The following is an 18,026-nucleotide window of genomic DNA, read 5'->3' as shown; positions in this document are numbered from 1 at the left end:
CCCCTGCCAATTCAGCAGGAAAAAGCCCTCAAGCCAGAGAAGCAACTCTTCTTTCTCCCATTAAATTCTGCTCAGGTTTAGCAGTTTTAAATGCTTTAAAAACTGCTGTTTGCATTTTCTGTTGCTTTTTTAATAGCTTTTTCATCACCCACCCATGTGTTTTGTCCTGGGGATGGATATGCCTACACCATAATCACAACTATTCCTTCCATCAGCAATTTCATTTTAGCTACCTTGGGCAGAACAGCAGTAACCACTATACACTGATAAACAAATCCTTCTATCACATTTCTACTTTCTGGCTTCTTCATCCAATTCCTTTTAGGGTACCTTCTCAATTTCTGAAAGAAGGAGTTTCCTCTGAACATCTTACTTCAAATTTCTCTGGTTCATACCCCTTTTCCCTGGACACTATCACTTCCACCATCCCTCCGGGGTTTTCCTTTTTCTTCCACTTCTCCTTTTGGGAAGCACTGTTTATGACAAGGGTGGCCAATAAGCAAAACATGTGCCAGCCTCTCTGGGTAGCAAATGGCAGACCAGGGAGGGGACAGGCAACACAGCAGCAGAAAGAGCAGGGAATGGAAAACAGACAAGCAAATCAAGAGAAGAGAACAGGGCAGGGAGCAGAAAGCAAAGAAGCAGAGTGGGTAGGGTCACAGGGCAGGGAACTGAAAGCAGAGCAGCCCATCAGGCTGAGGAAACGATATGTGAATGGCACTCAATGAGGAAGTTAGGCTAATTTGTGGCACGGCTGTCAAAAAAGTTGGCCCCCACTGGCTTACAGGATTGTACAAAATGGTTGCCTGCAATAACATGGGACTGAACTCAATAGATCACAATCTCTTCCAGTTCAATCTATACTTGAAGAAAAGACATGACAGTTTCCTTTGCTGTCTTGGACCTCAGCTCATTAAAATCTTGGTAGATTTACTTTTGACCCTGGAAGTGTTCCATAAATAATTTAAGAAAGAAGGAAGTTATTTTTATCTGAATACAACTTTCTATGTAATTAGATACATATAATGTACATTGAATATGTTAATATGACATTTTTACTACTGCTTTCTGATTTTTTTAAATAAGCAGTGATTTTAAAGGTAAATCTCAGCTGGAACAGTCTGCAAAGGATATACCGTCACATTTGCACATGGGGCCCTTGGTTCCCCATCTTCTATATCCCCTAGAAGGGATGGAAGAGCATGTTTTATTTGGCTGTTTCGGTAGCCTGGAGGGGCCAAGCTAAAAATTTTCCAACACTTGGGTTAGCAACATACACATTTTTAAGTAACATATTCCTCAGGGGAAAAACAGACTCTGGATCTATATCTATATCTCAACCCCCTCCAAACACTTTAGAAGCAAATATGGAGAGCCTACACACACACACACACACACACACACACACACACACACACACACACACACACACCCCTTTTATAAAGTAATTAATGCTTCAAAACTGTACAATTAAAAATACGTAAAATGGTTCGCAAATTTGTAAAAAGTGTTACTTAGAATATGTAATATACTTCAGACCACAACTGCATTTTAAACTGCTGAAAGTAGTGTTTTGCAGAGGAAAGGTTCTGTCATCATTAACTGTAGATGCACCAGAGGGAGTCAACATAACAACCGTAGCAGCCTTCAGCTGTAAAATTACTAATCCAAGTAATACAGTACATTAAGTATGCCATTTGAGATATATGCCAACTTAAACCACCACATATGGCATATCTATCTAATTATCAGTTTGTGTTTTCATATGCAGAACTGTTCTAGTTTTTAAACAACATGTCAAGATGCACCATTTTATCTGAAAACATAATAAGACTGAGAAACACACTTCAGACAGAAAATGTCATCCTTTATAATATCATTAGGTCAATGCTGTGTTTTTATCATACAACAAACTAAGAGGTTCTGAGAAAAAGAAATTAAATATTAGAACAAGTCTCGAAATATTAATCTCTAATTGTGAATCAAGGACATTTTTAAGGAATGTTTTTGACCTTTAAATAGCAAAGAGTTCTTAAGTGCTGTTCTTAGTTCCAGTACTAAAAGCTGACTTTCCTAAAAGCAATTGAGTTTAAACATTCTAACTACATTTTCAACTGAAGGATTAAAGTTTTTCAAGTGAAACAGTCATCATCTTAGCTGATAAGTCAAGCTTTTTGTCTTTTTTTTTTTTTTTTTTTTTTTTTTTTAACTTGACTCATACCAATTGCTTTGAATTACTTTGGTTTAGGCACTCATGCATGCAGACACAAATACACATATAGAGTGCCTGTATACAGAAGTTCATTTCTACCAGAAGAATTTTCTCCTAGTAGAAAAATAGATCAGGGCCTGGACTATACAGATGTTCCTCTAAACCTATGGTTGGAGAGCTTCATTGGAAAGGTCTCCAAGCCAAAGGGTACTAGAGGGTTGCTCTGTGTGAACCCTGACCCTTAGGAAAGCTCATTACTTGACAGCCTGTCCTCTCCCTTGCCTAGAAAGGAGACAGCCTGTCAAGTAGTAGTTAACAGGTGATGAAAAGCAGCAGGTGCCACAGGCAGTCCTGGGAGGGATCCACCTGGGATAATGCCCACCATCCCACCAATCAGCTGACTGGCAAAGAGAGGGGCATTCTCTCATAGTAGGAACCTCCCAGTTTTCCCCAACAGAAGAACAGCCGCTGCTCCTTGCACTCCTACAGGTCAGTGCCCCCTGTGCTTGGCTCTAGTGTCCGAGAGCCAAGCAGAGCGACCAGTGCAGCAAAGCCACTGCTTGCTTCTGACACAGCAAACTTTGCTACAAGAACCTGATGGGGAGCAGCTTGTGGCTGCTCCTCCCCTCCCTATCTATGGGATGAAGGAAGCAGCCAACCCTTGTGCCTTCTCCAGACTGGAGTCCCCTGTCTCTAGAAGGAATCAGGAGCGTTAAGCTGAGGTAGCGTTAAGCTGAGGGAAAGTGTGCAGACCTGGACCTGAAAGCAAATTTAACCTTGGCTGTTCCCAGGTTATTTTTCTCCTAAAGTGGCCACTTTTATTCTGGTAGAAAAAGCTTCAATGTCAATACACTTTTGTTTTCTGATGGGAGAACAATGATTCTCCCAATAGAAACTGAATGCTTGTACATGGCCACTACGTTAGCACGTGTGCAGACATCAGTTGCAAAGACAAACATCATTTGTGTTCATTCTTCACGTGCAATTTGACCTGACTTTACACAATTGCTACTGCAGAATTATATATTCCAACTGCAGTTCAATACAAATCATGCACTGAATATCTGATTTCAGATTCCACAGCCGGAACTGGTGTCACTTCAGCCGTTTTGGTTTTTTTTTTTCTCTTGTTTTTTTTAATAATTCTTTACATAAGTAGCCAAAGAGCTCACACATAATTAGTATGAAACACCATATAGTTTTAAGCTCCTTTTTGCAACTTGTAAACATTACTGGGTATTTTTACATAATATAAAGGAGCTTTCCATTAACTAACTTACTTTGCAATGACATTTTAGTAAAGAATTTCTGTTAAGAATTAATTTATTAAGAATTCTGAACAGTTATATACATTCTAGTTGATTAATAGAAAATAAAAAATTGCTATATTCAATTTGATATTCAACTGATGGACTATACTTTCAAGCAGACCATCCCATTATGGAATTATAAATCTAAATTAAACTCTAAAGAAAGGCAGAGCTTTATCACCGATTACACTAGAAGGATTGGGAACCCTGTAAAAGAGCTGCCTTCTGTCACATGTTCTAAAATCATATACTGTGAAGCTGTCACAGATACATGTAGAAGTTGAAGAAGCATGGCCTGTTTTTCAAATCATTGTTTCTGAAAATGCAGCCACTTGAGTGGCTGCATTAAAGTCAGTTAAGCACACATCTAAAGTTGACTGTGTGTCAGGATCTACAAGTGCAAGCCTCTTTACTGAAGATGCAACTTAAAACAACTAAATTAAGGAATACATCTTGACAAATTAGAATTTTTACTCTAAACATTTAAATAATTTAAATTAGCAAATAAACTGATTTGTTTTACCATCAATGCTCTTTATTTCATTTCACAAAATAAATTCACTTGAGTTAGTTTTATATTTGTTTACACTTTGTTTTGTTATGATGGGCAGCCAGAAACAAGACAATTAGTTAGGAAACATGGGAAGAAAATATTTTTTTAAACTGATTTCATTGTAGTTTAAACAAAATATATGGAACTCATTTTATTTTACTTTTACAAGGCTGCATTAAACCTGAGGTTTGACTTTGGGGGGGGTCTCTTAAGGAGAGATCTTTTGGCTAAAGATGTCCAAGAGAAATGTGTATTAAGACAAAAGAGAAATATACACAAAAAATTAGTATTTCAAATGTAGAGAGAGAAAATAATTCTTTACTCAGGCTTAAAAAGCTACTAAAGACCCAAGCAGCACTGACAAGAATCAATACAATACTGGTTATATGTTACGTACTCAAACAATTTTGAGTTAGCTGTTAGCATTTGGAGAAAGATAAGAATTTTCCACATTAATAAATTAAAAAAAAAAAAAAAAAAAAAAAAACCAAAAAACAAAAAACCGTAAAGGGTTCCTGAATTAAATTACAAGTTTCTTTTTCAGAAGATATATTCTACATATTTGACAAGAGTATAACAACATCATAGAGAACATTCTTATTCATGGTTAATCTCTGGTTCTAATGGATAATATATAGCAAAAAATTCTCATTTATAAACAAAAGTTTAGATCTATTCTTGTACAAATATTGCATCAAAAGATAGGATACAACTCAACATAGGGAAAAGTATCCATAATAATATATCTCATGTAACTTTACAGGGTCAAACTTATTGTGCACTTTTAAAGCCTACAAAATGGTTAGAACACAACGTATGCACCCATTTTGGACAAGAACAGAAAGCAGAGATGCACTGTCATCAAACATTAAATGTAACCATGTTTCAAAGGTGGAGGTCTATCCCCAAACACTTCTTTTTATCAGTTTCCTAAACCGCCAATAGCTGCAGATATGAAAAAACTGATGCAACTCATTAACTAGCCACCCATCCAACCTTATTCCCAGCCACAGATCCCTTCAGATTGGATATGTAGTCCAAGGAACATGGCAACAGCACTTACCTTTTAATCTGTGTGTGCATAAACTGCTGAGATTTTTCTCCCTTTTTAGTACATATACTTCCTGTCTTGTACTATCTCCCTAGAAGGCAGATGAAAATGGGAAACAAATTCTCAGCGTCTCCCACCCTAGAAAGACATGGGAAAGGGAATTTGCAATCCTTTCCCCAAAAAAGAATAAGCTTTCAAATATGGTATTCAACACTCCTGCTCTATGGAGAACAAGAAAATGTAAATGGTATAGGTCTCTCCTAAAATGGTCCAAAGCAGACCAAATTCACCACTTGACTTCAAACAACACAGGAACAGACTATTCCAGCACTTCTGTAGTTGTAAGGAGTTTAAATCTCAGTCACAAATGGGAAAATTGATTTATAATACCATACAAGTTAAACATATTGAGAGTGACTGGAGTGAGTTTAGAGATGAAAATTTATATTTGTGAAGATTAACTACAAGAAACAACTGAACAAGATAAGGAAACAGGCTAAATTGTTTAAGAAATGGGCTACACAACTTTCTACTGTTTTTGGTTTTATTGCTGCTGTTTGCTTTTAAATGCCTTACAGCTGGTGGACAAAACAGTAGGCCATTCATATCCAGAGGGATCATCTACAGCAAAAACAGAATTACTCCTTCACCCCATCCCAAAATGTAAAGCCATCTTTATTTTCTGAACCACAGCAGAAGAGGAAAAGGGGTGGACGATAATCCCCTTAGAATGCAGCATTTAACAGCTATCTGGTAAAAGAGAATTGCTAAGTGAAAATCGCTACACTCTAAAAGGATTAGCACACTAGAACCTGCTTATAGCAGAGTGAAACTTTACTCTAAAAATGAGTGAAGCTTCAATAAGGAGAGATAAACTCCACTGAAATACACTGAAGTATCTGGATCCTTAAGTGGAGATTTACTGTAAGTAGATTCCAGTGTACCTGTTAAACTGAAACCCCATATTTTACCTATACACACACACAATTGTGTACTTTCCTTGTAGTTAAGACTACCCCAAATGAAAATCTAGGTTATCTTCTGCATTATGCAAAAAAGTGTATTGTATTCATTATATGTATCAGGTATCCCTGCTTAATGATCAGTGACTGTCTAACATTTTTTCTTTATGGCCTCACATCTGTAGAATATAAAAATTCATACCATCTACTAGAACATTCTGTATTAATTAAAAACGTTAAAAAACAACGTATATGTGAACACTCTGAAAATCATCAGTTTATCCTAAAGCAATTGTGTCTGCCAAAACAACAAATACGGCAATATTTCTGAGCACATGAAATTATCAAAATAAGGGATACTATGCAACCAAAACCAGAAAGAAATGCATAACTTCACTAGTTAAAGTTAACTAAAGTTTCCTGGTTTTATAAACTATGCATACCTTAGGTTTGGGAATTTTTAAAAAAGCTACTTGACTCTCTACAAATAAGGACCCGTGATGGTATTTCAGAAGAGAACTTCAGAGATAAGTTAAGAGGAACCAGTATGATTACCTAATCTAGTCTCCTATGTAGCATAAAGAACAATTTCACACAGTAATTCTTGTATCACACTCATAAATTCTGGGTAAGTTACAGCGTATTATTGTAAAGACATTTAACTGATTTAAAGGACAAGTACTGAAGAATATGATATATCCCTTTGCAAATTATTTCAATGGTCTACTGCACTCTCCATTAAAAACCTGAACTGGAATATACTCAGCTTCTAGGTGAAAAATGGTCATTCAGGTCAAAGATCAAATCCTAAAATCAATGGTTTTCAGCCAGTCAATACAGTGAACCCATGATGATCAATCTGTGCAAAATAAAATATTGTGAAAATTCTGTATGAAATGAAATTTAGTAATCTGCTTAGCAAGACAACAGACAGAATATAATATTTATCTCAGTCTACAACACAGCAACTTGGGAACAAGTTACTCTAACAAAAACAAAAGTCCTATTTCTTATCCTGACCCTTTGGAGCAAGATAAATACAATTATCTGGGCATAAAATGGGTGAAGAGGGAATATCCTTCCTCTACACTTTTGACCATTTTAGAATTAGAAGGCAGTCTACGATAGTAGAAAATGGATCTTATATAATTATTGTTAAAGGACCACAAGAACTTGATTGGCATTTGGCATCATTACAAAACTAAATTTAAAAAGTGATATTCTTAACAAAATTGAAGTATTGTGTTTCTTGACTATTAAATACTTCATTGTGCAACCTAAACATTAAATGAAAGTTCACAAGAATCAACTGTTAAAAAAAACCCCAAAAAATCATTAGCATAATTATTTGCGAACTTTCAGCAGGCCTTTCAAGTTCAGCACAGAAAGCTAAAAGCCTTTTCTTCACAAAATTTCCTTCAGGTTTAACCAAGTTAAAAATACTCAGCAACTGTTATTTACCTTTACTTGTGATCCTCAGGAAACTTTGGCAATGAGTCAGAAAAATAACTAGGTATAAACACTGTAAAAATCCAATTCAATACTGTCACTAAAGCACCAGTACCACAAACACTCAATGCACAGGAAAAACTCAGAAACTACCATTCTACCAGTAGCAGAAGGGGTAAAGCTGTGATTCTCATCCAGAGTGATGTGGCACCCTGGAGTCCTTTGAGATCCTTTCCAGGATACAACGCAATGTTAGCACTGGTAGGTGTGCAAATATAATTTGCACAAACCCAGAGTTTTTACATGGGAATCCATAGTGTTAAAAACATTCTCACCTGTTGTGGCCTTTCTGAGTTCTCTGCAACAGAAAAACTGCCCTACTATTTTCCCCGTGGCCAAAAAAAGTGAAAACTAAGAGCTGGCATTTTCTGAGGGGTACCTCTCACCTAGTGAGGGCTGCCTTGAGTCTAAAAATGTTGAAAAACTACTGGGATAAAGGACGCAGTTCAATTAGACCAAATGTAGATATAGCACACTACTCCAACATCTGATCTTTTCGCCTCCCTTCAGGAGGCAGCACATGACAAACTCTTCCAGTAACTTGGGAAAAAGTAGAACATCGCAAACTGGTCTCCCCAACTACATTTTACTCAGTGTGGTATCAGTTCCTATCTTCTCCTCCTGAAACAGCCACTTTCTCCTGCTGCTAACCAACTTATGCTTTTTCTGCTGCTGCCTGAATTACAGGAAAAGGCTGCAGTGTTGAAGGATCAGATTTCAAACCCTACTGAAAATGCACGATGAAGAATTTTACTTTTATTCCTTATATTTCCTAAACAAAAATATTTAGTGTTACGAGAAAAACATATTGCAACGTCATAGAGTTAAAGATGGAAGTACCAGATTTGCCTGTCTGCATAAGTTTCGTTTCAACCCCTTATGCACATGGAACAGCCTTTTAATTCAGTGCATGTTACATGCACAATGGAAGTTGAAAGGACAACCTGAAATCTGGTATTTGGTAGCCTTCCAGTGCCTGACTTCATAGTCTACATGGTCATAAGTGTTCCCCATGCACATATATAAGAAGTAAAAGGATTAAATGATACATAAAGGTACACATCTCCAAATTGGTGTATTCAACTACTATTCTCTTCCCAACTAACATCAGCACGTGCAAAAGAATACCATTTTAAAAGGCAGAAGCAGGAAAAAAAATGGGAAGCTATTTATAGGGCAAATCAGTTAAATCAAGTGTCACAGGGAGGTATATACAATACATTTTTAAAAGGAAGAACGGAGACAAAAGATCTCAAAATAGTGATTTAATTAATTACCAATAATAATTCAGGGCACCAACTAGTGAAATATTAGCACTGGCCATAAATGTCATTTTATTTCTGTATAACAAGTAATCTTACCTGAGTGAATCTAAAAGAAAAAAAATCAAGTTATTGATTGCATTTTTCATCTGATGCTGTCAATGCTGAGATGACAAGCCCTGCAGGATGCAGTCAGAGATCAATGATAGAAAACAGGTGTTTAGTCTTTCCACAATCAAGATCTGTAAGACTAGGAAAATAGGAAATTCTGGCCGAGAATCAGGCTGCCTTGTAACTAGAGAAAGTTACTCCAACATACGAAAGTGAATACACAAAACTGCAAACTATTTCCCATTTTCACTGAGAACAATTCAAAGACAACACTCACCAGACCTGCAAATCGATGGTGACTTAGGGTATTCGTTTGCACAGAGTATCAACATACAACTGTTAACCTGGTCCCTAACAGACGTGAGGTGTTTTTGAAAAAGACATAGCCTTCCAGTCAAGAATCTACAGACAAAACACTGACATAACGAGTAAATGAACATTGAAAAGATAAAAGGTCACACCAATGATCATCATATTAAAATTGTTAGGCTTCCAAATAGAAGTTCCAAAATATTGCTTCAAATGATCATTAAAATAGGATAGCTGTGTAATTGCAAAAGGAATTGAGCATTCCCATGCTTCTCAGCAAGAATCAAATGTTAAATATGAAATAAAACAGTGTTAAAATGTAACCACAGTTAATTATCACGTTAGGAAATACAGCAAATTAAATCAGTAATGAATACTGAATTTAAAATGTTGAGAAGGGTAGTTTATTGTTTTCTGTTTAATATCAGAGGTTTTAACAGGCGCTTTCTGTTTAATATCAGGAAATGGATATACAAATAGCATAATTTTAAAATAGAAAATATGCCAAGTATTTTTCCCTGATAAAACAAACAACAAGGTAAACCTATGGATAATCATGATTTGAAACTGGAATACAGCAGGTTTACAAGATTATCATTAACAATGTATAGAAATCCAAAAGTAAAACAAAAATAGGAGAAAATGGAGGCGTATTAACTAGCACTATAATATTGAAAAGATCTCTTAATCTAGGTACTAGTTATTTCTGTTTTTATCAAATACCAGAAGGTATAAGGAATTTTGTGCAATTCCCTCATCTACTCCGTTGCTTTCCTCACCCCCAACCCTGGGTGCTACAGAGACAGAGCGAAGCTATTATTAGCCTCAAATGAAAACAAAATTAAGAAAACAAAATGTGCATATTTAGATTTATTCAGAGAACCAAAATTTCAAATTCTGATTTAACATGCTACATTATAAATATGGAAAAGAACTGCTATATGTTAAAGAATGAAACATGCCAAAGAGGCATTTAACATACCCTATACTAAGGATTTTATCACAGACCAGGAAGGAATTTAAATACTAAAGTAAATAGATTGTTCAGAGAGTAAAAATCTAAAGTTAATTTCCATTAAATATTTAATCTTACATTTATTTTCACTTCTCCAACTCAATTTGCTTGAACAATCTGGCTATTTTTCATTTATACGTAACTGCATTATTTTTAATTTTGCAACATAAATGGCTTTTGTCGAGTTCATTATAGGGGCGATATAGTCAGAAACCCTATTTAGGAGCTTTATTACTTCATAGATAAGACTCTGCTGTTTACCAAATATATTACTTACAGCTTTAAGTGAAAGTCTGCTCAAATTTTATACTAATATGTAATGAATCCACTGTGTAGCCAAAAGGCCTACCTACAAACCTGATAATCAATAAAATAAGCTTGAAAAAGTGGCCTTTCCATTTCTGGTATGTGTTGCGTTTTATACCATGACACTGCAGCCTCTGAGGGTCAGATTAATTAAGATCAACAGCAGCTGCAGTGCAACGTGAGAAGCACACTGCCATAGTTCCCACCAGTCCAGCCCAATTACCTGCAGCATTCCAGCACTGGACAACTGACAACCACCATGCTCTTTACCAAGTCATTAACTCCCACTGGTCTACTGATAAATGTTAAAAACAAACTAACCTCTTTTTGAGAAGGACTGCAAAGCTGAGTGCACCTGCTGCAAATTGCAATGATGAGTCCCAGAGAGATGTTTGTCAGTCAGTTCTCTACAGATGTTGCTTAACTTTATGCTAGAGCTGTATCCAAAGATGGAAATGAGATGGCAATCATGCACAAGCCCTCCTCCTGTCCCTCCCCACCCCCCATTCCCAAATCCCTGAAGTTCTGTTTCCAAAATCTAGTCTAACAAATTCACAAAAGGTAAGCTTTTCTTTCCTGGAAAAAATCCACCGGCCTAGCTGAAACTAAATTCTATGGTCAAGCACAGAAGAGAACAGTAAAGCCCATGGTATTAATTGCTGAAAATCAAGAGCATTAGGGGCTTTTAGCAATTCTTATTTTTCATTTACTTAAGGATAATTGACACTTAAAAAGGAACACACAACTTGATTTTTGTGAGGTGTTGGAAAAAAAAGAAAACACATTTAAAAGATTCAGACTTTCTAGACTGAAATCCAGGTGCCTTAATATTTTATCTCCAAGATGGCCACTATGTAAAAGCACTGGATAAGTGTATTAACCTTTTCTCTGAAAAGCACCATTGAACTACTACATGGAAAAATGTTTCCAATTGTTAACTTGATACAAATTTTGTAGTATTTTTTTTCCCCACAAACATACAATGCCCAGTGATGAGGGCACAGAACTGATTTCTTCTCCACCTATTCATTTTGTAGAAAGCTTGACTCCATCAAGCAAAACAGATGTAGCATTAGATAACCTTTACTCATAAGCATTCAGAACTAAAGAAGTTATTTATTTTCTAATTACACAAGGAAGTTGTGTCATATAGTAAATATTGAAACTGAAGGTAGGGTTTGCTTATCACTTCCTTGTGATGTTATACGCTCAATCATTATTCTGATCTCTTTAGTTTGTGTAACAGGTTTGCATGCGTCAAGGATAAAAACTGTCATTCAACTAGCTATTTCAAATCAACACAAGAACAATTTAAAAAATAAAAGTAAAAACAATTATATGAAAAAGAAGGTTACTGTTTTGCGAGTCCATTCACTTTTTCAACAAGCGTGCTAACTTTTTCAGCTTTCATTAAAAATAAAAAGAATATTTTTCTTAGAAAAAATTAGATGCACATCTACTGAATATGAAATCATTAAAACTACTGCTATGTTCTTCCAAATGAGTTTGTGAGAACTACATATGCAAGAAAACTTAGATGTACAACCATCCCCAGAACATACTGAGTGTATAAATTAATAGCAGTTTCCTTTGAATGTAAAGTATTAAGGACCTTTCAGTTGGGAAGCTATTTTTTTAAATTCGGTTCTAGTAACCAAGCAACTGACAGCTGTCCTATTGAGAATTATCTCTCCGAACAGCTGGCAATCAACGCTTGGCTTTTTACTAGAAGAAAGCTCAGAAGCTATGGCTAGTCTACAAATTTACACACAGGTCTAAAGGCTCTATCCCAGAAATCCTTACTCACACAAGTCGTCCTTACTTATGCAATTCTGTTGTTAGCACTGGGATCACTCTCATGAGTAAGTGTCTGCCACAGACTTTGTAAAACCTTAGGTTTATTTATTCTTATGATGTCCTTAGTTTAGCAATCTCAAAATGCTCTGAAATAACACTTAGATTCCTTTGATTTACATCCATTCCTATACTATTAGAAGCCAGCTTTCAAAAACACTGACAACAAACTGAACTATTTTTTCTAACCCAATATTGTCCCAGTAAAGTTGTAAATGAAATAAAAACATTAATACTAATAAAAACAACAAAAACTAGGAGCAGATGTTTCATTTTTAAAAAGTGAGGATTTGATATCAAAAATACTCCCAGCAATTTCTAAGACTTAGAAAAAATAAAATGTGATACCTCCTTTATTTTATGAAGGAAAAAAACAATGGTGACCCAAATTTGATATCACACCTGCACCCTTCCTAACTCAGTTTAATATAAGTAAAGAAGTTAGAAGTCTAGATTATTTCCAAAAAGCTCAGTAAAGTTGTGTGCTCTTCACCCAATTCACTTTCCATGTCTTTCAAAGGTGTTTCCAGAATACCTTTACCCAAAAAGTAACCATGAAGAGGTCTTCCAAAACTTGAATTTTTAGTCTTAATTTCACATGCAAGATAAATGCAATAGACATATGTCACTTAGTTAAAAAAAACAAACAAAAAAAACACAACCCCCCCCCCCCCAAACAAAAAACAGCATAACCACATACTAAAAGGAATAAAGTGTTTGGGTAAATACATGAAGAAAAATCCTCCCACCTTAAATACCTAGCCAACGTTGTGCACTACCTCATCATAATTTTAACTCCTTTATTTTAATAAATATTTGGTTGTAAAATACAATTTCATCCCTAAATCAATCATATGTATCTATATTCTTACTACTAAACTATCACATTTCAAGTTAACGTATTACTTCATATTATAACATCCTTGAAAAATGACAGCTCAAATTCACTCAAGCACAAAGTTTCTTGAGCTAGGGAAGATCCTGTTGCAAGGGAAATTGTGATGTAATGTGATTTCAAGCAAAAAAATAAAAAAAAAAAAAAAAGAGAGAGCACGCGCAAGCGAGCAAAGAAATTCACTAGCAGTGACTAATTTATTCTCTCTCTCTCTCAAGACGATTTTAGGAAGTTAAATTGCAGGGATCAATAACATTTTAAAAGACTAGTTGATCATCTAAAAAGAAAGTATTTGGAAGAGATAAGAAAAATTGAAGCGTGAATAAGAGCTTGTAATGTTACAATGCATAATTTTTAATAAAATGCTTGTGCATTGCCTTTTACTTGTTAGGCTAGAAACTTTAACAAAAAAGCAATACTTCAAAAATACATACTTTCTTTCAATTTCTTCCTCTTAACTCTTAATATTAAACACAGAAATAAAAAAATTCAAAAAGGCCTAATCTGTATATTCAATATTTGTACCATAGGAAACCATAAAACAGCATAGTGACGTACTCATGACACTAATACACCAAGCTTCCTCCCTTCCACCCACCTACAGGTTTAAAACATTGAACTGTCCCTATTCAGATTCTCTCACCTCTTCACAAGAATTTCAAATTTAACATCAATCTTGAGAAATCATATGTCACGTAACTATAGGTAACAATAAAACGCGAGTAGAAACAATACACTTTAGGTAACTGAATTCTAAGAAATTCTTTATCTCTCAACAAAATTAATCAGAGTTGTATACTGTATACTAGTCAGATTACTTAGGTTTGTATCCTTTACACAATACGAGTAAGAGGTGCTGGAAGAAACCCAAAAGATGTCAACTTTGAGAATGCCAGGACCTCAGAAAATTCCACAGGCTCATTCATGGTCAAATGCAAACAGAAAGCCTAAGAAGAGATAGCTACAACAGAATCTGCCACATCTGTCCTTGTCTAACAGGTATCAGGCTAGTTTAAATTATTTCTAAGTCATTATTCTGCTAAGTGACCTACTATGTACCTACAGATATAAAACAGATTGTGTAACATCTAACTGGAGATTATAACAGGTGTAAATCAAACTGTACAACTTGCATCTTACTCCACTATTTTTTTTGATAGAATCTGTTTATATCCCAAGACTTCAAATATTATTTACGCAATTCTAACTTGCTAATTTTTAATTGTCAAAGGATACTCTGGTTGATACTGCTACGTCTGCACAATGTACAGCCCAAAAATATGTAATCCTGATTTAATCAGAAAACAGAATAACTACGTTAGAATACTGAACAAAAGATCTAATCTCTGGAGCATCCTTTCCAACTCAGTGTAAATAAACTATAGTCAAATGAAAAGGCATGTAATTTAGTATTTGGAATATCCTTCATAAACACCAATTTTCTGTAACATCCTTGCACATCTGATACCACCTCATGTATAATGCAAAAAATCTATTTCATTTTCATCTACTGACAGTGAATTTAATTTACTATTGCGGCTCTTTTTCCAGATTATGTTATTAATTCTGCAATCAGACTCTTTTGAATGCTATGATTTCCTCTAAGAGTTTTCACAATTCTGCATTGATTTTTTTTTTCACTTAACATACCTTTCAACATATAAGAATCATATTATCAAATTCTGTTAAGGCAAAAGAGTAAAGGAAAGAAAAGTTTCAGAAAGGCAACGAACAACGGACTACCTCATTACATAGGAAATCTAAGCTTGTCACTTCTACTGCATTATTGCATTAAAATGTTGTTTCTTACTTATAGATGCAATTTTAACAGATGCATTTTCCATTTCCATATGACAATTTCAAAATAATTACACACTTTCTGTACAGAATAAATAATCTACTTTTGCCTGATATTCAAACAGAGTGGGCAGTAAAATGAAATACTCCAAAGGCTCATGTTCTGCTTACACCATACCAGCTGTCTCTGCTGTTTTATGAATTTCAGTCATCTTACTGAATTAGAGCACCAAATGTAAAGCAGCTTTACATTCTCTACAGAAAAAAAACAATATCAGGTCACCTCGGCACAGAATTACCAGCCACAGCTTCAAGTTGAGAAAAGCAGAACACAGACAAAAATATTAGTTCTCTGGTAAATTTACAGCACTTAATAAAAAATTGGATTAATTTCTCTCAACTAACAGTCTAATTATTAGATATTTATTTGTTGAAAGAATGTCAAACTCTCAATGCAGGACCATAAAAATATTTTGCAGAAGCACAAATGCTGCAGATTATTATATAACGCCTACTCTTTATAAAATTTTGATTAAAATGCAAGAAGGCTAAACCCAATACAGACACACTTATCTTTACATGCAAACATCCAATGATTTACTGCTTATGTGTAAACACAGTAGGCATAAAACAAACTTATTTCCTTATTCATCCTAAATATTATACTTTCATAGCACTTTCCTTTCACAATCACAATAAACAGTGTAAAGAACCATCTGAAGAGCAGCACTTGTCCTTTTTGCCTCACTCCAGGGCCAGTGAACAATGCAATGAAGCAGAAAGAAGGTATATAATAGATTTAAAGTAAACGGCCCTTTCAGAAGCACCCTCTCATTTTTACACATTTCATTACTAGGTCTGAGAACTGACATTTTTAATGCCAGCTGTCATAGTTGGTTCCTCAAAACTGCATCCTTTGTAATAAATAGAACATATGTAGCCAGAAAATATGTTCACATTTTCTTGCAGTCATATTGTAAATGATTTTAGCCATATTCCACGACCACTAATTTATTAGACAGCACCCTATCAATCTCATAAACAAATAAAGATTAGAGTGTTGATATGTTCATTGCTATAATTAGAAAAGGGTACTCTTCTATTCAATAATTCCTCCGGTTGCACTGGCACGTTTACTCTTTAATACACGAAACACCCTTACATCATGCTTATATTCCCCTCAAGATTTACAAATAATCTGCTTATTATTTCACCTACCTGGGTAAAAATCTTTGGATTTAGACAGCTTGATGGTGGCCCCAGTCTCTTTCTGCAACTGAACAATTGTCTGTCCTCCCTTCCCAATTATAGATCCAGCAGCATAACTAGGTATGAGGACCTTTAGAAAATATTGGCCGTCCTCTGAAAAATTGAGATATGCAACATTAATTTGGTTTACAAAACTTTTGCTCTTCCCCATACCCACAAAAAAACAAGTAGATTCTTGAAACTGTTCATTAGTACATGCACTAACACAATTCGAACCAGTTGCGTCATTCTACGAGAAATGCATGGGGTGTGCATTTGCCATTTTAAAAGATTTAAACATTCACTCTGTGGAAATTAAAACATGCAGACATTTTCCTTAATTTTGTGTTAACATAAAAAAGACGACACAATTCAAGTAGTATTTCTGAACATGGAATCACTACAGTTCTGCCAATAGCGACTACGGTATACTGAAATGAACTGATCCCTTAAAAAACCTGCACGAAAAGTGCATGGTGACAAACGACAACATTCCCTTAAAATACTGCAAAAAATGCCAAAGCTCAAAAGAAATTAACAGTAAATACGGATGGGCTATTTGTTCGCCATTAGCAAACACACAAGAATAGCAATTAGCTATTGCTTGCATTCTTCTTAAGTGAGCAAAACAACTAGTCTCCTACCAAATAACCCACCCAAAATGTGGGGTTTTATTCCAAGCATTTCAGCTGCTGCCAAGAAAACAACTCAACATGGTGAGGATGGAATCACTTGCCTAAGTAATCCTGATGTGTTTCTTTAGCACTTCTTAGGTGACAATGATCTCTTTTAAGCTCATTAATTAAAGGACATTAAGAAGAATTTTACTCAACTGATCAAAAGCTTAGGTCACATATTATTTTAAATACACTTAAAAGGTGAGGAAACAGACCTCGCCAGTCTTACCCCCAACCTCTGAAGTAAAAAACACAGGACAAGAACTGGAAAAAAAAAATATATATACACACACACACACACAATGAATGACACAAATGTTTTTCAGTCCCTTGAGCAACTGAGCAATTGTCTGTGCTCCCTCCCAGCAGCACAGAACTGAGGATCTCCACTAAGCTGGCTCTGAAAAAGTGAATGATGCACAAGGGCAGTTTTGGCTCCCCTACTTCTGTTCTCTCCAAGTCATTGAACTTCGATTTTACCTCAACGTTTTCATCTTTAAACTACTGATTTATCAAGTTATCCCTTTGGGAGTTTGGGGTTTTGTTTGTTTGTTTTCTTTTCTTTTTTTAAATCAGGAGCAGGTCCAAGTCACTTCCCTTGGACAGGAGTGTAAGCATCTGAAGCAGTAGCAGATGTGCCACCCCCTCTGTATTACATGCACGTCTAAGACATTGTACACACACACACCCCCCCCATATAGGTGTGTGCATGTATATACATGTCTATATGCATATATGTGCGTATAGATATGTATGTATATATGTACACACACACACTTAGGCAGCGTTTGCTATCGTGGGATCAATAAATTCACCTCTGCCTCGGTGCATTGTTAGGATGACTCCAGTGCAAATGAACAGAGGAGATGCTGGTCCCGTTATAACTCATCTCATCCAGGAAGAGCAGGATGTTAACTAACAAGTCACCGCACCAGAGAGACAACCTGCCCCCCCC

At 35.5% G+C, this 18,026-nt stretch overlaps 1 protein-coding gene across 1 annotated transcript in view; it reads right to left on the bottom strand.

The window, feature by feature from the left end:
• Positions 1-16,566, bottom strand: part of NOVA1 (NOVA alternative splicing regulator 1) — a 221,073-nt gene extending 204,507 nt beyond the window's left edge. The window contains exon 1 of the mRNA XM_025203078.1: positions 16,365-16,566. Coding sequence (XP_025058863.1) covers positions 16,365-16,566 — 202 coding nt within the window. The remainder of the gene's footprint in view (positions 1-16,364) is intronic.
• Between the last annotated feature and the right edge of the window lie 1,460 nt (positions 16,567-18,026).

The sequence above is a fragment of the Alligator sinensis genome, unplaced genomic scaffold (genome assembly GCF_000455745.1).
Source record: "Alligator sinensis unplaced genomic scaffold, ASM45574v1 scaffold83_1, whole genome shotgun sequence".
Taxonomy (NCBI): domain Eukaryota; kingdom Metazoa; phylum Chordata; order Crocodylia; family Alligatoridae; genus Alligator; species Alligator sinensis.
This window is presented reverse-complemented; position numbering and strand designations above follow the sequence as displayed.